We start from the raw sequence: 22,649 nt of genomic DNA on the forward strand, positions 1-22,649 counted from the left end.
ACTCCCGGCAAATTGGCGTTTTCATGTTTATGTTTGTTAAAGTAATTATAAGTGCCTTGCATGCTGGGTCCGAGAGGACAGTAATTTCATCTGTGCTGTATGTCATGCATATTAGCATATTTGACAATAAAGCTGACTTTGACTTTGACTTTGATGTTACCTAAAATCAGTATTCACACACTAATGAGTTCACACAATTGTACAGGATGTAACTGGCAATGCGTTGATTTAAAATACGAATTGTAGTGAACCGCAAAGAAGTCACATTCAACTCTAGATGTTTTTTTTTTTTTTCACAATGATAGTGACAGTTTTAAAATGTGATGATAAAGACTACGGGTACTGCCTCTAAGCTAATTGAAACTCTTATTTTACATTCATGCATTCAGCCCAAAGAGAAGTTGATTGATAAGTCAGTCCATATATACCTTTAACATGGGACAAGCATATCCTTTCATGTGTCAGAGAAGACTGAGCAATCTAGACCCAATTTGTTTCAGAGGAGTGTGGGAAACCAGAGGGAAATGTCGGCCTACGGCTGGGAAAATAAATAACTAAACATGTAAGTGGACATTGGAATGATCTTGGTACAGCAGACTGAGTTTAGGCAAACCCACAGTACGCTGCGGTAATTTATAGACCACTGCGATAAATACTATTTGTCCATGACAGTCACATGAAATAATAAACCATTGCTGGCTATAAACATTGCTAAATCTTGACACTATTGATTTATAATGTCCAACAGTGACATCAAACTTAACCAGTGACAGAAACAATGCAGAGGCTTTAGGAGTGGTTTGTCAACTATTAATTCTGTCAAAGAGGTTCTCGCTCTAAGCAGAGAGCGCTTGTCTTGCACTTGTCAATTCCTGCGCTGGGAAATGACTGCGGCACGTCCGCGGGTGAGGGCCCCTGGCGCTGCTCTGTTAGCCCTAATTACCTCCATCCTTGCCTTGGCAATGACAAGACCAGGCCCTGTTTAAAATGCATGTTAATTATGCTAATTATTAATTCGGCTGGTGCTTGAGGATTTGTGTTTATGTCTGGATTAGGGTTAATAACTATCAAGCTACGATTTAAACCTGCCCTATGACAAGTAATGCTGAGGTGCCGAAAGGGATATTTTCCAATACATTACCCACTCCTTTCTTCCAAGTCCGTTTCCCACAACAGCATGTGAAATAAATGACATACAGAATCACCAGGACCTGTAACGACACCCATACACTTTGAGTCGTAATGTAGACAATCCTGCTGCACCAACTGTGTGAGACAATCGTGAGGCCACACATCCCTTTGTACACATGAGTGGCTATTAGGTGCACATACATTCGCACTTGCACAGGCAAAAGCAGATGCTGAAAGGCACACATAAACACTGGAGACTTCTATTTCATTGAAGTCCAGGACTAGCTGTCAGGCTAATTGCACACACCTGTGATGGGGACCACACACGCTGCATCACCACCTGCCATCAAGAAGAATCCACAACTCTTCACATTCCACATAACTAGTGAGCAGCATTTGAAGCCATATAGAAAGCTACCAAGGATATGCTTGTGCAACAATCTCGTAAAAACAAACTGACTCTTTTGTCTTGAAAAAAAATAATGGACAACAGATGATCGCTACTCACACTGAAATGACAAAAATGACTTGAAAGACTTTCAAATGCATGTCAAGTCATTTGTTGGTGTTGTTATTTAAGGACTGCATAAACAGCTTTGTGAGCCACTATTGCTGTTTTGGTCGTGAAGTGGACTGCACAATAAAGTAAGTCAACATATTTTCAGTTGCTGGGTTGGCGTTTTAGCCTACTCAATGTGTAAACAATGGAGTTGAACTGGTCTCTTCTTGTTTTGTAAGAACCTTTTGTCTCTTTGTTAGTTCTTGCCCTTGCTGAAATTCGTGGCGCTTTTAAAATAGCGTATGAACACACATTCGAAATTTGAGGCAAGGATTGTCCAGTTTGGACATACTGTATTTTATTGATGGTAGGAGGTATTGTGTCGGAACAACCACTCCATACAAAAAGCACGGATAATAAACAGGCCAAGTGGTATCTTAAGGAATGAGCAAAATCCTTTTGGCATTTTTTCACAATCCGAGCAATTGTAGAGATTTGTTTTTTTGGCAAAAATGTTTGATGGCAAAAAAAAACATGATTGCGTATTAAAAAAAACAACAACCAAGGACACATCACAAAGAGCACGTCACAACAATTAGGGATGTTTTTTTTTTCTTGGGGAGGTGTGAGAGAGGCTGGTATGGATAAATTGTATTTTGATTGATTTTCCTGTGAAAATATATTCTGTATTTGCGATGTGTGTGTTTTGAGTTAAAAACATGCTCACCGAACAATGCACCACATTTATTAAAAGATTAAGGTTTTGTTGAGCTATTAGAGTTACAGGTTTGGCCTGAGAACACATATAGTCAACAAGCTGTCTATATATCACAATCCTTTAAATTAATTACATCTTTGACAACAACACAATAATGAACTGCAAAGCGTTTGAACCCTGGTGTCAGGCAGTCAGCAGTCTCCACTTTCTGCCACGACCGAAATGGTGAAGGGTGCATTAAGCTGTTTTGTTCAATGGCGCGTGACCAATATTCAGAAGTAGTGAGATAGCATGCTGAGATTTATGTGCTGTGAAGACATTACGAAAGCACATCCATATGACAACCCATAGCCAGGATGGATCGACGGCTGATGGAGAGACAGACTGAGGCAGACACATCGACCAAGAGACAGAGACAAATCAACACAAAATACCTGGACAATGTAGAATAGATGAATAGTTTTGTTTGGTTGTATCTAAATTACATCTTGATTAAAGTCTAACAGAGGCATACAGTAAATCTAACAAGAATGTTTGCTGCAGTTCCTCTAAAATGGGAAATATTGATCACCATGATTTCCCTGGGTAGTACAGACCTACATGAAGAGTGAGAGACATTATTTAAGGGACCTGGAGCCTCAGTTAAAAACGGAGATGAAAAAAAGTGCCATTATGGATCAATCCTTGAAACATGGCTTAGTCTGAGTAGCCGTTGATGGTAAGGCAAAAAGGTATCTTATCGGTGGTGGCATGAGAACCAGGGGAGTGGTTGTCTTGTGTTGGTTTTACATTATTAATATGAGACACGGAAGGTCATAGAGGCTACTATTTTCGTGAGAATCAGTTGTTATCTTAACACAGCTGTCGAGCTGCATCTGGATTGAGTGATTAGACCATTGATTGGTGCCAGCGTGAGAAGGGAGCCTTTCGTGATTATTCCAGATTCAATGCTTTCTCAATTCCATGGTCGTATTTTGTCACTTACGAAATGGGGCATTATTGTTTTGGAATACATTCTCTCCTGGAGCAAGCAGGCTAGTCAGAATATTTTATGGCCGGCTGTGTCTGAGACACATTCAATCTTTCGCAAGTGAATCAAATGTAAATGTCAAATTCCTGCAAATGCACGCTAATGCGGAAGAAATCTGTGGGAGACCGATGGGACAAGACTGGGATGAATTGAAAATAAAAATTACAAAAAGGGTGAAATCTGAGACAAAGGAGTTGAATCCTGAGCAGCTGGCAAGGAATGAAGAATGCCAGTTTCAGTGTGCCCCAAGCATCGATTTGGAGCCAAGGCAGTAAACAGCTTTTATCAGCAATAATGATGGCATAATCCCTGCTAAAGAGGAAAGTAGCATATGGTGCAAAGCTTACAACTGCTATCCCAACAAAGTATGTGTATGTGTGTGTGTGCGTGTGTGCGTGTGCATGTGCGTGCGTGTGTGCGTGCGTGTGTGCGTATGCGTGCGTGTGCGTGTACGTGCGTGTGTACGTGTGTGTGTGTGTGTGTGTGTGTGTGTGTGTGTGTGTGTGTGTTTGTGTGTGTGTGTGTGTCATCACTGGTTATTTGTAAGAGCCTCTGCCAATTATTCTCCCCCATTTCATTCAGGAGTAAATGTCTATTTATGGTATCATGGCTCTAAATTGTACTTGTAAGATACACGTCAGATAAACATTATCCAACCGGACTGCTAAAATAAATTCAGTTCTTCTCTCATCATAAGAGGCTTTGCAAAATGCTGTCCAACAACCAACCAGCCGGCCATTCTGACGCAACGCAGACACACCACGTGGGAGTGTGCCTACCCAGCCGTCAGTGGCAAATTGAAATGAAGTTCAAGCTATCGAGCAGAGCTGCCATTTCAAGCCTTCCTGCTGCAGTGTCTATATTTCACTTTTCAGTTTTATTGTATCCGCCTTCATTAAAGCGATCAAGTTTGGCTTTTGATCAGAGCATCGATGCTCCTTTCCCACAACCGGTGTAACATAGCACACGAGAGCGACTTCAACCTCTGTCATTGATTTCCCTCAGAGCAGTGACCATTTATTGTTGTGACATTCTTCAGCCGTCTCCTGAAAACATTTCACCTAAATCAATCATGTATTTTAGACCATGCCTTTTGACTGCAGGAGGCAGATTGAAAAGGCCATCACTTGACCAACGTGTTCTTCCACTTTATATTAACTGTAACTTTTACATGGCTTTCAAGGTCTGTCTTGATGCGTTTATTTAAATTTTCAAAAGAAAGTAACACAGGACACATTTTGTTTCAATATCAACTAACTTAAGCCACCCAGGTCTTTTTTGAAACAACAGCATGCACATTTCTTTGGATGTCTTTTTTTAAACTGGTTTCACTTGAAATGGATGTTTAAAAGCACCGTTTATTTTTTTTCATAATGGCAAAACTTTAGCCCCAGACAAGATAGTTTTTCGTAAAACACAACAAAAAAAAAAACAAAGAAAAACACGGTGTGTTGTTAAGTAGCTCCCCAAAGGCATTTTCAAACACACTAAATTGTTTTGCCCTCTATTATACACTCGAAATCACGTACCAAGAGCGACAACAATTATAGCACAAGTGACCTTGACTTCCTGTCTGGATTGTAAGAATGAAATTTGATATCAATAATATTAAGTGCAACAATAATGAGATGAATAGTCCCTATTTAGTGTTGCAGCTTCAGGACATATTCGGAAGGGAAAAGTGTGTGCAGCTACATGCCGGTCACTCTTGGTTGTCAAGGCTGATTTATTGCCTCCTAGCTGTTCAATTTCACATTTTGTCCTCGTCATATCCCGGACTCCTGATCATTCTGCACTGACCCTTGTAGGGCAAGCAGGAAATATTGATAAAACAATTATCTGCTCGCCGTTCATTTGATTTTCCATTTCAATTATGAATTGGAGGAGGCAAAAGGAAAAGATTGCAGCATTGATTTTCTTTTTATACCTTCCATTGGGAAGATGGCCAGATTTGATGAGATGCTTTAGTGACATGGATGAGGGGTCAAAATACTCACTAGCTTAAGGTGCAAAGCTACTCGTTTTGGACGTTTTTGCTTCGTGGACCCAATAATAACACAAAATGTCTCCCTTCATTATTCTCCAAAGGACATAAACATGACTTGAGCAAAGGAATTTATTTCAATGATAAGTGGACAAGCATGATGGGTGTAATCGTAGATTTTCTCCAAAGGGGAAAGGGGGGGATCACCGGACTGTCTGTTCACACTGCAGTTGACCAGAGGTCAACACTGTATGTGCCGTATACTCTGGAGGCCAAAGAGCCTAAAGAACGTGGCAGTTTGTCAGTGACACCATTTCACTCTTCGCCTTTCTGATGGTCTGCCACTGTCTATTTGTCACTCTAAAATGACAACAGAGCTGCATCATCCTTTTGCTTGCCTGCAGCACTGACAATTCTCCTCCTATTCTATAATGTAAAGTATTGGAGCATTGTAGTAAAAATGTATGGAGAAAACTTTCCGTAGCAATAAACCCATCAGCCGATCAAAAAAAGGAAGATGATGTAAAGTTTGACCTGTGGGTGTGGGTAGTAAAGCAAGTCTTGAATCCATTATCTTATAAAAAAAAATATTTTTTTGCAAATGATTTGGAACATTCCTAATGGGTAACGGCCAAATGGGAATCATGTTCAAATAGCCTTTGGAGAGCCTGGAAAAATATGTCTGAGTGTAATGCCCGGCCGGCTCATGGCCAAAAGCTATGCTGAGGGGCAAGGAGAAGAGACACAGTGACGCACACAGAAGGAAATTGGAGTAATAGAGCATGTGGACTATCAAATAATCTACACTCACCAGTCATGTTCACTTTGATTCGTGAAGATTAGTGCGTAAGAATGCTCGCGTTTTGAAAAGGCGGATGATAAATCAACTCTTTTGCATTGATCCAACCCGGTCAAAGGCAGCAGCCACAGCAGCCACACTGGCACCGCTACCTCCTTTGCCTCAGCACACATGGCAGCTCCCAGAGGATTTCGCATGGCTCAATTTAAGTGAACTTGGATTTGATCAAAGTTGGGCTTCAGCTTGATTGGTTTGTGTGCTACAAATCAGGGGATAAGGGAGATGAGACCAGGGCCAGGGGGTCCTGGCAAAGAATCCTTCCTAAAGCTCTAGTGCAGCCTTCGAGCGCCAATTTATGTTGGGCAATTAAGGTAATGAACTGGATAACGCAACAGTGTATAATGAACCTTTTCAACCATTCTCAAAGGTGTCTCTTATAGGTTCCGCAGCATATATTGCACCATTTCAATTATATCGCAGGCTCCTGTAATCTTTGCGGGGAAACTAAAGCAAGAGTAAACAATAGCGATAATATCTTGTGATTAGGAATGAAAGGTCAAACGGAGTGGACATTTTTAAGCGTTGAAGAGCATATTTTCAGGAAAAACACAGCTCGTGCACACAGGTGTGTTTTAACCTAAGTGGTGAGCGGATTGTAGGAAGAGGACACATCAGCTTCTCTCTGCTTTCATGTTCCACCCAGTCTGCCATCATGCAATCAGGCCACTCGCTCCCTTTTCATTTGAACACATTTTCAAACCCAAAATTTTACTTCAATCTCACCTCATCTCTCCATACTACATTAACCCCTGGCAATTGCCTTCCAAATGACCCCATTAAGATGTAATTGCCTCAGCAGGCCTGCTCCCTCGCTTGTAATTCTGTGCAGCGAACCCACCAGACGTTGCCCCAGCATTGTTTCATGTTCTTGCTCCCATCATCCAGTTCACATGCTGACCCTTCCCCCCACCATCTTCCTTCACTTTCTGTTATAGCAAGCGCTGCTTCTGCTGTTAGCCACGAGCGGTGACAGTAATAATCTCTGAGAACATAACTTCTTTAGAGAACATGGAAATTACACCACCCACCCACCCACACACACACACACACACACACACACACACACACACACACACACACACACACACACACACACACGCACACACACACACACACACACACAAAACATTTACAGAAGCATCCCTGGCTTCAGTGACACCTTATGATGGGTTTTGCTTCGTAATCAAATGAAGAAAGTGTTTACTGCTATGAGTGTTGGAAGAACAAAATGGTCTTTATATCTATAAAACAGCTTATTTTCTGTGGTCTCTTGGTCAGTGTAGAGCAGGGGTATCAAAGTCATTTTTTTGCCGCGGGCCACATTGTAGTTATGGTTTCCTCTCGAGGGCCGTTATGAATTTGGGGAACCAATTAGAATGTTTAAATCCCTTCAAATATTACATATAGAGCACACAGCAAATTAATGAATAACTCGTTTTCAAATCTGAAGTCAAGAATAATGACTTTTATTGTGGTTGACATCCAAAAATATGAAATTTTGGCTCAGATTTTAGCAAGCATCATAGAATTTAACAAGTTTGATTTGCTTTCGCGGGCCGAAAAAAATGATGTGGCGGGCCGGATTTGGCCCGCGGGCCTTGACTTTGACACCTGTGGTGTACAGTGACTTGGTGATGACTCACAAGGCAGTAAAGTTATGTTTTCACTCGAGAGCCTGTGGCAAGACGACTCCGTTTTTGACAAAGGCCTCCATACCAACAGTGGTGTATTGGAACGAGTTGCCACTGTAAAAAATAACACTCATGCCCAACATTCACAGTACGCAATACATGAACAAATATATATGCCACCTGCCGTTTGAGCATGCTTCTCTGGAGATCATGGCTTTGTGTGTGTACATGGAGATGCTCATTTTGCTTCCAGCCTGCAACACGTGACACGATATGAGCGGGGACCTGGACTACCAATCCATTCGGCACTTGCTCCATTTCAAGCAGCACATCCTCCATGACACTCAGAACAGATTGGTTTGCTCATAAAATACCGCAGACGACACACAAGTATGCACACACACATGAACCTACAGCATCAGTTGTGTCTTTAAACCCCATGCTACCTTATATTATTTTTGCTTTTTAACACACTGTACTGTAAATAACACTATGTCCAGAATTCCGAGTTCAACACCACCCTCCTTTACACGGAAGTAATTTACTGTGATGTGAAACATGAATTGCAAATTAATTTTCAGCTTGAGCTGCACTCTTTCTCTCTGAACACATAAACCTTCAGAAATGTCTGAGAGCTTTGTGTTCTCTGGTTGGCTTTTTATTTAAATTCACCCTTTTCCAAAGCAAATGTTCCTTGGAATCAAGGTGTTTTTGTTGCAAAGCTCTAACTGATCCAGTGGGATTTGCTTCCAACAGCCTGTCTGTCCCCCTCGCCTTTCAACACCAAACTCTGTGCTCCAATCAAAATGAACCACCAGGGACCCCTGTTCCCTCCCCCATGAGCTACGCCTGCTCCAAGTGCTGTGATAGCAGCCTCTCTGCCATTGATCGCCGAGTTTAGCACAGCGCATGCATGCCACCGTTAGCAGAAAACAAAGACCTCGCTCCCTTTAATAGTGGCTCACACCATTAATGCAGCTAATGTCTTCTGTTTGCATCTGCCCCGAAGAAGGAATGAAAGAAAGGCAGACAGCAATTAAAAAGGTTAACAGGATCATCTTTTGCACACAAATCTCTTAACCTCATAAACTGGTTAATTTTGTTTGAGGTAGGGATTCACAGGCCACAAGTGAGAAGACAAAAATGCATTTGTATCATCGTTTCATATTGCAGATTGAAGATGCTGAATTTGAATAGGCAAACATGTTACCATTGATCCCACCAACATAGACCACGAGGATCTCATGAATTAAGAATGAGATTAATCACCATGAACCCCAGACTCGGCTGGCGGTCGACCGTGACACTCCACAAGCATCCTTTTTTTTAATCTTGAGTATAATTCTACTTGGTATCTAATATGTAACTCCTCAATGAATTCTACCGGAACATGTCTGTTTATTTAATCAGAGGCTGATTTAATTGTGACAGAGAATATATATATTTTAATTTTTAGTGAGGCTCTATAAAATTGCCATCATTTTTAATTAATTCTTAATTAAAATATATTGCACCACAGCTTCTACCAATCTCTCTTGATATTGTAACATAATCAATTCAGAACCATTTACATATCATTAATTAAAAGCTTTCTTCTCGCATCCTTAAAATCATAATGAGCGCCGATTCCTCATTAGGAACCTATAAGGGAGAAAATAACAATACAGCAGAGAATAGATGGAGCATCCCGCAGTGACTCCTCTCTATCACAGAATTTGATAAAAAAAAGCAATGTGCTTCATTTGAATTCCAAGTGTTTACTCGGTGGACATCATGATCAAGTTTTTCAACATGTGGGAAAAGAAGCTCTGTCACTACAGACAGACAGTCCCCTGAACCCCTTCCCCCCAAAAAATAATAAATAAAAAACATTTCCAATTCATATAGACATTTCCGTCTTCAACATGACCCACCTGTGGATAATGAGAGCAGACGGGACATAACCAATGACCTACCCTTGGAATGTGTTTACAGTCAACATGCAAACAAAACAAGGCCCTTTGCTCTGAGCAATGCATTATTCTGTATGAATTCAAAATAACATTCTATTCTCTTTGATAATGCCGCATAATTCAGTTGAACTGTATATTTGTACTAAGATATGCTAATAAAAGACCAGGATCATTTATTATCATGACTTTAAACATGCACACGTGCATATCTTTCTATCTTGGCCTGACTCTTGAAGAAAAGAGTAATAATATCAAATAATGATGACTATTGTTACACAGGGTATTGGGCATATCCTGATCGCTATCACCCGCCTTTCAAAGGTGTTTCTAGATACATGTCAGCGTTCCATGTCTTGGGCTTCCACACGTCAGATAAAAATCGCTGCACTTGCTGTTACGGCAGCCCGACAGCAATTTGTTTCAATGTTTTGTCACACCATTGTTGGTGCATTTTGTGTGGGCTGCTCGGCGCAATGGAAACGGCGTGCAGTATCCTTCCAATCATGTGCACACTCTCACTGCGCACGCTCTCAGATTAGCAACCCATCACAGACGCGCGCTGAATTTGTGGCATGTCTTCTACCGGGGCTTGTAAAAATCTATTCCAAATGAAATGTGTTGATTATCTTAAACCTGAAATGGCAGATGGCATTAGATCATTAATGCTTGCATTACTCCACGCGTCATTCACATATCTCTTCTTATTTACTCAATACAAACATGTGTTCAAATAGTCAAGCTACGTGTCTTAACTTTTGCCGGGAACACAGAGTAAAATCTCATTTTACTGATCGGTGAAGGATGTTCAATTCAAAGCTGCCTTCATTAAAAAAAAAGTTTGACTTTGGGATGGAATACTGAGTGAGTTAATGAAATCCTATCAAAGACAGGAACTCTATTTTTACACCATGATAATTAAAGTACGACACAGTTATAATTTACGGCTCAAGCTTAATTGCATAGGAAAAGTAAAATGGAGAAGAGCTATGAAAGGAGATTAAAAGTGTGTGTGGGAGGGGGTTCTGTGTGTGTGTGCGTGTGCGTGTGTGTGTGTGTGCGCGTGCGTGTGTGTGTGTGTGTGTGTGTGTGTGTGTGTGTGTGTGTGTGTGTGTGTGTGTGTGTGTGTGTTTGTGTGTAAGTGTGTGCGCACACACGCGTGTTCCCCTGATTCAAGGAGAGTGACTATAAAATTGCATCTAAACACAGGACAGTATCTTTCAGCATCACGGAACGTATCAAAGATAAGGTAATGAAATATTCATTGTCCTATTTTTTTCTGCTAGCAGGCCCTTTGACAAATTGAGTACAATCCAAAATCTCCATAAATCACTATTAAAGACAAGTATATCATCACCAGCGCACATATCTTCCCTGGTCTGACCTGTAGACTAATGAGAAAAGGCCCAGACTATCTTGTCTGATTAATTAATTCAAAATGTCGGCTGTTATTCAAACGTGAGGCTGGAGTTATTTGAATAATACTTGACAGCAACGCCTGAAGAAATAATTTCTGCTTTGTGAGGCTGCTGCGACAGACATTACTGATGATAGCTTGTGGAGAAAGAAGAAGCTGGGAAGTTTTTTTGTTTTTGTTTTCCCTTCACCCGCCCATCCATTTGGTTCCTTTGCCTCACCTTCGCTTTCATGATCGCTCTAAGAAGTATTTCATTATTTTGCCACCCACAGCTACTGACAATTATGGTTTTGGACTATTTTTCCCCCCCGCTGTTTGTGTTCCCTCCCACCGCCAGCACAGATCTACAGCGCAGAGCATTGGCTCTGTGAGGGGCATGCTGGCAAAGAGGAAGGTCATGATTCTTATAACTGCAGCCAAAGTGACACATTCTGTTTGGCTTTCCCACGTTCATAGAGTGCACCGGCGCGTTGCCTTTATCACAAAGTCCGCCGCACAAAAATTCACGCGTGCAAAGAAACAAATGAATATTTTGTTCCATGTTCACACATACAAGGTGTAAAAATATACATTAAGAAACATGCACACACACTTATCTTGAAGCCATCACAGTAAAAGTACTATAACTCACTCCAAGTCGTGGAGAAAATAATTTTGGGAACTTTAACTGAAACAATGTTTGCAAAATAAGGAACTCAAAAGTATAGATGTGATCTTGAAACTTTACCAAAACCTCCACACTGCTAATTGTGTAAAAGACAATATTGATGGTTGCCTAACTGGTTTTAAAAAATGAATGGCTGGACATAAATTATGTCTTTTTCACTATGTGCATTATATTTAAATATTAGCAATTACTGTGTTTATATACTGTACCTGATCTGAACACCTGTGTTGAGGAATCACAACTTTTATCATGAAACAACATTTGATAGACATACGTATTAAGAATCCTGGATGTTGCATTTTTGCTCATAAAAATATAAACATTCTGTGAGTAAATATATCACATCTTATCTACTTTTACTTTGTTGTTATTTCCAGCCGTATTATAAAAAAATACTTGATGCATAATTCACCACTCAATTCTACAAAAAAATAATAAAATAAAATAATGAAAAAAGGTCACTGAACAGAAGGGAGGAAGTCATTTGTCTGAAGCAAAAATTTTAATGAAAATGGAGGCAAATATTTTCTAATCTGATTGCATCAGTTCAGGGTGCCATAATTGAAAGAAAGAAACAAAAAAACAAATAAACACATGCATGAATAACTGAATGAATAAATGAATGAATAAATGAATACACGAATAAATAAATAAATAAATAAATAAATAAATAACCAGCAAGGTTTTAAATCTTCCTACATTTGTATGTTTATGGTCTTGATCATTGCCTTGAAAGGTGGAAATAGCCCTGCCCTTTTTTATACATATCTTTTTTATATATGTGTGTTAAACAAAAGTCTACAGAGGTGGTGGGGTAGATTAAAAAAAGCTGGATAAGAATGTATGTGCAAAGGCCCGAGGGCAGTTCAAAGCCTTCTATCTCTTCCCTCATCAAGCATGGATTCTAATCAGGGCTTGGGAGATATAAGACGCTCAGTCATTAAATAAATTAACTCTGCCACTCCATGCTCTCCTTCAGCACCCGGGTGACGGTTGCCGTGCTCTGCATACTTACACAGGCATCTCCAAGCATCACGCACTTCACCTTCACACTGCAGCCTATCAGGCCTGCCAACACTCGCACACGCATGCACGCACACACACACACACACACACACACACATTTAACAACGAATGCATAATATGTATAGGAGAGAAAGCACGCCTGCCGTCCCTCAACAACTGATTCTGTTTGCAAGGAAACCTTTTACCTAATTGCATTAAGGGCACAATAAGTAACCTCGGGACAAGTGTTTCTGTCTGTTTCTTCCAAAGGCAAGATGACAAGAATGGGACCATCGCTGTTGTTCTTTGATCAAGCAAATGCACCCACAATGAGGACGGGATCTTGGTGTCAGCGTACATCCCTGACACAGGCGGTCAAAGCTGACGGCCGTCTTCGGGAGCGCCTTCACAAGAAATGGATCAATAAAATAGGAGACTCATTCACTGTTTAACTCATATCCATGCGCCCACATCATCTTCCGGAACGGTGTGATGTAAAAAGTGCACACTTAATGCACATCAATCATTTTGACAGAGGGAGTGCTTTTTTCAAGAAGCCAGCGTGAGACGCACGCACCAACTCAGCAGAATGCTGGTTGACAAAACTTTCCATTTGAATTTCAAACTGCATTTTGCAGAGATAAACGTCCTGAGGAAGCCCTTACATTGTAATTTCTATCATTTTAATTCACCATTACTTAGTGAGGAACTTGCTGGGAGTAGAGAAAGTAAGAAATGAACAGAAAGGTCTGGGGATTCTCTCTTGCAGACACAATAAAATATTCATGTGTCTCCACCTAGGACACAACAGATACAGATCATTATCGTGGCAACATCGCACCACCACACACGTTCACACGTTGTGTGTGTTTATGTGTACAGGTTCAAAGGAATGACTTTGTTTTACAAATGAAAAGCATTTTATTTTAAGCTCTTTCAAACAAGGACATATTTTGATAACCATTAGATATTTGCAAAAATGATGGATTTTTCCCCCCAGAACTTTTGAAGAAAAGGGACATGGGCCAAAGAAGATCAAACCACTGATGGTGCGGATGAATATGCGGATTTTGGTTTTGTTTACAATGCAAGGAGACACATTTTGCTGAATTTCTCACTGAATAATGCATGAACCTTAATGAAAAAAACGCAGACATATGCATGATGTGGGTATCTATGAAGGTTTACAATTTGGTGCTGATCCAAATTAGGATTGTTTGACTTTGGCACAGCCCGCGCTGTACCGAGTGCCAGTTCAGCCATATTATCACTTTAAATCATCTAGTGTCTGTTATGTTATGAAAAATAAAATCACAATGACACTCGGGATATTTAAAATGCACTCAGTTGTAATCATAACCATGTCCATGTTGAGACGTTCCTCTGCTATGCTTTGTGCCAAGTTGAGTACATTTCTGTACTCTTGATGACGGCCGCTATCGAAAGAGAGGAGAACATTGCAACACTGTCTTTTGTTTTGTTTTTCCAAAGCCTATCAAAGAGGAGCAAAGAGAGGAACAGCATTCCCCCGCTCACTGTCATTAATCATAGCTTTCTGGGAACAAGCGCATATTAATTTCTGTCATCCCAATCATCATTTGGTATCTTTAAGCCACGGCTTAGTCTTCGTTCACCAGCAGACGCCGGCCGCTGCTGCCGGTTGAGGGAAGACAGGGTCTGTGTGGCTGTGTTTCAGAGCAAGAACTCTTTATCCCCGGGGCTCTGACACCAATTAAGCCACCAAGAGACGAAAACAGGGCCCGCTGTTTCAGTGTAACATGAGCCAGCACCTAGCTTGCTGGCCCATTGCCATCTTTCCATTACTTCAGACACAAAAATGCACTTCAAGGACTTAGAATAATAACAAAAAATGGTATGCTCAGCCAATGGTCATATCTTAGTGACAGTGAGCTAAATTACAAAGGCAGGAGAGTCAGTCTTTATGCGCTGATCAGCGGCTGGGGCCATTGCAGTCTCCCAGTACAATAGTTAATTAAAGGTATAATACCTGCATATTTTATTTCACAAGACAACTTCAAAACAATTTCATAGTAGTGTGCCTCATTTCATATCGAAAAAAAGTGCAGTGTGCACTTCATTTTCCCCTCCTGGAAGGCAGCAATGTGAAGCTGAACTCAAGACGAACACAGAATAACGTGAGCTTTGTTATGAATTAAATATTAGAAGCTTAACACAGCAGCCAATAAGAATTATTTGCCTTATTAAAGTGGGAGAAGACACCGATTAAAATTTCATTGCTTTGCTGTCTTTTTTTTCCTATTTCACTTTCAATACATCATTGTAATGTAGGGAAACTGAATGGTGGGGCATTGAGGAGAGGACCTTTGTTTTCTTCGGTGCAAATCTCCCTGTTTTGTTTTGGAGAAATTTTAGACAATTGTGTAAACAAAGGTATGTGTGATACAAAATTGATTTTATATTTGAAACGCCATTGCTTACTTGACAGCGATAAACAGAATAATATGCTGGTAAGCCTGTGGCGTTACAACAATGTGAACAAAGTAACACGGGAGTGCATTCAAAAATGCAAGTTAGAAAGGTGACGACAAAGGACAGCCGGACTCTTTCCAACATCACTGCACTCACAAATGATCGGTCATTTGGATCTCCGCATGTAATGTGTACGGAGTAAATGAACATCACGGTGTCTATTGTCCCAGGAGGAAACACTAGAGCTGATGAAATAGGGACCTATAAATAGCAGAGTCATTACCAAGAGGACTTGCTTTGTACCAGTCTCACCCAAGCCTTCTTTGCAAAGGACCAATAACTGAAAGTAAATCGTCCATCGAGGGACATGCAAGTTACAACGATACAGTAAATAGTAAAGGGAAAGGATGTCGGGGGAGGGGTAACTCATGTTGGCAATAGAAAATTAGCAAGATGTATTTTAATTATTTGCTTCCCATATGCTGAAATGGATTTTATATTTGAAACGTCATTGCTTACTTGACACTTGTTTTTTTCTCACAAAACCAAATTGTATGTGTTTGCAACAGACAGTCATTAATTACAAACCATTAACATTGCAATTACAACTTGAAACAAAAGCAACCTGAGATTCAACGTCTGTTTTAAAGTATAATTTGCTCCGTTTTATATCAAGTCAGCAGCAGTGTGTTTCTACTTGGGTCAGTTTTTGATAGCCGCTTTTGTTTTGTTTCAGGTTGACATTTTATACTCGAGAAAGAGAGTGCAAGGAAGGAAAATCTGCAGCATACACGCGCTGTAAACTCATTTCAATCAATCCTTCCCTTTTGCATCCCAAGCAGCCTCTGCTGGCTGCCACCGCCTGAAGATAACTATTTCGCCACCTCTGTCATGCCTAATTAAATGCTCAGATGTACAATTCAGAAATTTTGCAATTAACCTACTAAAATATTGTTGGTGAATGCTAATTGTTATGCCAGTTGCCATAAAGACTCATTTGCATAACGTATGGGCAAAAGAAAAAAACAATTATGAGCTGCTGATCGCACAGGAGCTTGCAAAAAAATGTTTCAAGCAACAGAAAGCGAACGAGAAGGAGAGACGTGCACGATGGGTGCAGATGGAGCACTGGATTATTGTGCAAAAGCCCGATAGTAGCAGTGCAAAGACATCTAGTTAGCCACAGTATAAAGGCGTTTAGCCTTTCAAATGAAAATGATACATATTCCTTGGTTTTGTTTTGTTTTGTTTTTGGTCCCCACTCTCTTTGTCTGGCTCACACTCATCTCCTCTTTGCTGATGGGGAATCGGAAGGGTGTTGGGGAGCTGCGTAGATAATAGCTATATCTTCCCGCGTCCCCGTCGTGCTTTAGCAGAGGAAGCGCAAGAAGCCCCGCTATTGAAGCCAGTCAGGAACCCAGCTGCGTGAGAGCCATTGGGCACGACACTATCTAGTCATTGCAGCCGCATCACTGAGCTCCCTGTGACAAAAAGCAGCCAAAGTCAATTGTCTTTGGTCTTGAATAGCTTGCTTCTCCTGTGAGCACATTGGAGCTTTTTCAACCCCACTAAAATCACAAAGGCAAATATATATAAAACCTCATTATATGATATAAGCCTGTATTTTGCTGTGGGGCTTTCAGCAGAAGAACCAAATATCTATGATATTGTGCCGCGTAAATGTATTCCAACACCAATCAAAAGCATTTGTCAATCACGTTTTAGGTTGCTGTTTTGGTAAAAACACGCATCTAAAATCTCTTGAATCCAAATTCAACAAAATTAATGCTTAGCATCACATTGTTATCCACAAATGTGAAAATTAAATGTATCACTCTAAAAAAGTTATTGATTCTTGATTAAAAATAAAACATGATCTTATTTCACTTGTATTACAGGCCAGTTATGTTCTTGTAGCAAAACATTATTACTTATAAATGTATGACATACGACTGACAACCCAAGAGAAATGTGTTTGGAAAAGGATACATTTCTTATTCATGTTCAAGATAATAACACATCATTAGTTGACTGGAAATGAAAGAGCATGACACTCTGTTGGTCAGACAGTAAATTCAGTAGTATCAATGACCTAATAATTAGTACTCGAGCACTGTATTGTAATAAATAATAACCAAGCATGCATGGATCATATAACGACAGACCAATTGAAATGAGCTGTCTCATGATGTTCATCGAGTAACGACGAAATGAACGTTCCCAAAAGAGTTCTAAAATGTTTATTTCCTCACTCTGTTTACTGCAGGTAGTGCTTTTATTTGACCTTGCATCTGGACAATGCCAGTCTAATCTTGGCCTGTATTTAGTTAACACCGGTGCTCCTTGTTTAGCATCACATTTAATATAAAAGCACTGTTAGAATCCCCCAAATCGTCTTGGGCGTTTTAAACCTATGCAGTATCCTCCCTTCATTTTCAGTACGTTTTGCAGAACCCACCCCTTGTTTTGGAACCTGATGAGCCAAAGGTCAGCAAAATAACAAGTCAATCCGTAGCCAAAGCAGGGCGATGCAGCAGAGAGAGCTGTGTAGAGGACTAAGCCTCTCAGTGGCACTCTGTGATTTAGCCTGTAATAGTTCTCTGTAATCTCTCTCTATTGATTAAACCTCACTTCGAAGAGGAGTCCAGCAACAGAACCTCTCTCTTCTGGTCAGAAATACCATATGGAGGTAATCTTTCACCTTTGTTATTCTTGCCTCTCCCACTGCTGCCGCCGCTGTGAGCCTCTCTTCCAAGCATCAAAGAGGGAGTCGCCAGCAGGTTAAAATAAACCCGGCGCACAAGAACAACTGCAAAACTCATTTGAATGGCAGGCAATTTTCTGTGAATGCATTCACTGTATACAGCTAGCGGGCAAAGGTGCCGCATGAAGCTGCCCTTTGTTCCAAAATGATTGAGAATCAATTATTTCACTAGATATTTAAACGTTTTTCTCCAAGAAAGAAAATAAAGGACTGTGGAAAGTGCACCTCTCACATGCATTTATCAGAGAGCAAATCCAAGAAAATAGGATGTGGCGGCGGAAGGGTGTTGGGGGGAGTGACATTTCTGCTAAAACACTAAATTTAGTGACAGGCAAATGACTTCATGCTGCTTCACTAAATCTCATTTCTTGCATAATGCTTGATTAGCATATCAAAATGAATTCATGCTTTCAGGGCATTAGTAATGCAGAAATCTGCTGGTGCTCGACAAAACAACGAACGACTTGGAAAGTTCTGAAAAGTATTGGGAACTTCTCGCATCTGCTCGACAATGTAGTTTTCAGTCCAGCTCTCAAATGCAATTTGAAAATCAGATACATTGCCACATATTTAACCTTTAGTTTCACTACACATTTCCAGCATACAGTTGCCATTATACTTGTACCAAAAATTATTCAGTTAAATATTGTATAATATTCCATACACACTCAGCAAATAAAATGGCTTTTGGTTTCAATCTTGATGAGCATTTTCATTGCAAACCTGCAGCCATAGCCCCCTCCCCGCGTGCCATTTCAGGAGACATGCAGAGGGCCAAGGAATCTCTTTGAGCGCTGGTACATGGGCCAGTAAAAGGTGCACTGTGTGCAATAACAAGACGGTCAACAAGGCCACCACACCAGCTGAGCTCTGTCAGTGACTCCAAACCACAGGTTTCCACATATCCACAGTCCTTCTTTGTAGAGCACTTGCTGTACGTATACACAGGAGTTCATCTTTTTCATCTGCAGCTTTTGTCATTTCTGCCATTATTTACATCTCCGGCTCCTTTAACAGTCCGATCGAGCCCATCGTGAATGTTTGCAACAAATGAGGAATCTAATGTTGCCGGATAATTGAGTGGATGTCTTTATGTGCGTTGGGATTGTGGAAATATATAAAATATAACCAACCCATTTGTATCATTCTAAAAAGTCTACAGTTCACCGTAAAATTACTTGCCAAATAAAAACCGTCACACTACTCAGGCGACATACGCCACTATTTTTTCTTCTGTCTGTTGCTTTGTCTTAACAGGCAACAAAAAACTGAGCACCTTGGCTCGAATGCAGACCCTCTGTTTGCTTCTGTGACCGGCACCTGAGTAAGGGGGAGTTCATAAACCTTTACGATCTCCCCCTTGCCAATTTCCTCATAAAGCGCACAAAGGTCACAAATCTGACAAGTTATCGGAGGTGCTAAAATTACTCCTAGCCCACAACATTGTTTTTTTTTATTCCATTCCTATTTGCTCACTTATGTTTGGTCATTTTATTCTAATTTTGTGAGATGCAATATTTTGAAAGTCTTCATTTTTGCATGTCCAATTTCAGTCATCTCTGGAATTGCTGATTTTAAAATATGGCGCATCTGAGAATTGTTTTTGAAATGTTGATCTCCATATTTATTAAGAAGTAATTTGATTTGTATCACAACATGCATTTTGGGGAATTTACAGCAATTGTGTTTGTTCAAAAACCACACTTGCTGAAAAAAAGCTTTCAACTTTAATATTTGCACGATTACACTTTGAATAATCAGTGACAATATAATTTCAGTCCCAAAATACTCACTAAAATACACATATATTCATCAATCGCAAATGCGAAATTTACACCAAATAATTCCCCAAGAATGAACATGTACAATGAATTTGTTCAATGTATTTTTATATAATTTTACATTTTAAAAATTTAATATGAGTCTGCATAAAGTTTAAAATTCACACACAAAAAGAGGGCAAGGCTGCTATAGTTTGTATACTTAATCCATAATACAGAACATACAGTCAAACTTGTTGAAGCCCAGTGTGTGATATATGTGTATGTGTTTTTTCCTATCATCAGTGCAGGGTTTTGAAAGATAAAGAAATAAAGGATGTGTACAAAATAATATTACATGTATACTGAAATTATATATGATTTCACAGTTTGCCGTCACCGAATAAAATGGGCAATGGTCCTCTGTATCTTGGATTGCAGACTGAGGGGCAAATGTCTGATTGATCTGCAGGTCATCGATTAAATAATGACAAAAATTATATACATTTTTAAATACATTTGAAACAAATCTTACCTGTTTTTTCTTTGATTTCACAGAGGACACTGAAAAGTGCTGGTTTCATTCTGTGACAGTTCAGTCCATGTTTCCTGTTTCAGTATAAGACAAGAAGAAATATTGATATAAGTTCACTGATGAATCATTTCTGTTCAATGATCCTTAACTTGCCAAAAAGAGATAACACATTAGATGTCCAAAGTACCAAAATAAATTCAATCAAACTAATCACCGTCAGTAAAAATCTATCATTTGACGGGTGCGTTCATCAAGCCTTCGGAGATATTTCCAGATCTTTTATGATTGTTTGAGAACTAGTGTGCACATAAACTTTCTGAATAGCACATGTCGGGTTTGACTTGACAAACAATCGTGTCAATTAAAAACTGTTGTCTGCACAGTGACAAGCCTCTCGTGTGCTTAAGCTTTATGAGGCGCTAAATGCACTTGATCATTGTCACCGTCATTAAATGCACCCCAGCCTGCTCTGATGAGGTTTAATCATAATAATGCGTTTTCTCTAGTGAGGTGTTACAAGTTACAAAATCAAAGAAAAAAAAACAACCAACTTTGCTTGCGCCTCGTCCAGACTTTGATCGGTTATGGTCATTATTTGATGAAGAATGTCGCCAATGTCTTGTTTGCGTCCATCGCCGTCCGTGCCATCGTGTCCATGTGGAGGCGGGAGGGCCATGCCCCCTTGTACCGAGTGGCCGGCAAGACTGACTCCGCCGATCGACTGCATGATGCGGGCTTGATCGTCCATCGGAGCCGCTAAAGAGTCTGTGCACTGAGCCACACAAATTGAAAAACTCATATACGAAAAGGGCTAGAACATGTGCTGAAGACAATAAGGGTGAACGGCAGCGTGCCCCAAAACACAGACGCTGTGTTTAAAAAAAAAATCAAACAAAAGCACGAAAAATATCTGTATCACAGCGATGCGATGGTGTAAATGTGTCCAAGTTGAAGCTTGTCTCTTTACGCACGATCCAAAGTGCCAAAACAGGAGATGCCGTTTGAGGAAATATTACCTTATTGTGAGTAGTTAATGCAAAACTTCTACTTCAACATTGTCGAAGGTTGTCCATCTTATCCAATGCGACCCTTCGCGCCAATGTATCTTCTCTCTGTTTGTGGGATTTGACGACTCTGGACACAATTGCTCCTTTGGTGATCTCTCATTTATTGGCGCTCTTCGTGGGATTTCCGCTGCATCTCCTCACAAAAAAATGTCCACAAAAATCCTAATCGGGAGGCAAACATATCCAACGCCCCAAACACTTGTGCGTAAAACAAAAAATCTTATTGCGGAAATGAAGACCATGTATTACCAAAAATATGGTGCTGTCCGAATATTATTCAATTTAAAAAATGAACAAAAAGTTGTGAGATATTTGCTGAGAAAAAAAGCAACAAGAAAATTAATAGGGATGCAACGATGTATTGTAAAGCGATGCGCCAAAATAAAATTATAAAAAATACATTGCCTTGCGAAAATTTATGAGGTGCACTTGTGTGCCCGTGTGTGTTTTATGTTGTTTGATAGTGAGCGATTGACAGTGTGCCAATGCCACTCACTCAGTGCAGACGTGTCAGAGCAGGCAACACGAGGGGGGGAGAGAAAAAAATACACACAAAACACAAAATGAAATGCACGCCCCGCCCAATAGAGGAGGGGTCTGCGCCCCTGTCACTTCTCACCCGAGCAATGAAAAAGCCCAAAATGTTACGAAAGAGTAGTTAGGCATCTGATTACAGTGAGGAAAGCAGTCTTTGGGGTAAGGCGTCCTCGCGCAGCTAAATGCATATTCCCGTGTAGTAATCAAGATTTACTCCTGAAAGCAAGACAGGCAAATGCATAACGAGACTTTTATGCAGTTTGATGTAGAGCAGCGTGCACTCCCGCAAAGGCTTTGGCTCACACTCTGTGCGAGCGGCAGACATGTTTATATGATTGCAAAATGAAGCTGGCTCCACCAATCCACGTCAAGAAAGAGCAAGAGTGACGACGCACGCGTCCTATTGCTTGGCAGATACATGATGTCCAAAGCCCACCCACTCAATCCCTCCATCTTCACACTGCCCCTGCACAAGCAAAAAAAAAAGAATATCAACTTCTGATTGGTCGTTGCTAAGAGCGACATCCATTGCACGAAGCAGGCGGCACTGCTCTGTGCTCCTTTGCAGTTGCTATGGCAGCAGACACGTTGTTGGGCTGCAGGATGCAAAGCACCAAGTATACTGTACTGTCCATTCAATGAAGG

The 22,649-nt window shown here is 40.4% G+C and overlaps 1 protein-coding gene across 1 annotated transcript in view; it reads right to left on the reverse strand.

The window, feature by feature from the left end:
• The window catches only part of pbx3b (pre-B-cell leukemia homeobox 3b), a 78,499-nt gene extending 56,188 nt beyond the window's left edge, over positions 1-22,311 (reverse strand). The window contains exons 1-2 of the mRNA XM_088994623.1: positions 20,952-22,311; positions 20,401-20,474 (exon numbers count right to left, since the gene is read on the reverse strand). Of these exons, the coding sequence (XP_088850749.1) occupies positions 20,401-20,474; positions 20,952-21,199 (322 nt within the window). The 5' untranslated portion in view covers positions 21,200-22,311. The remainder of the gene's footprint in view (positions 1-20,400; positions 20,475-20,951) is intronic.
• Between the last annotated feature and the right edge of the window lie 338 nt (positions 22,312-22,649).

This window comes from Hippocampus bargibanti, linkage group LG04 (genome assembly GCF_051943395.1).
Source record: "Hippocampus bargibanti isolate YZ-2025 linkage group LG04, ASM5194339v1, whole genome shotgun sequence".
Taxonomy (NCBI): Eukaryota; Metazoa; Chordata; class Actinopteri; order Syngnathiformes; family Syngnathidae; genus Hippocampus; species Hippocampus bargibanti.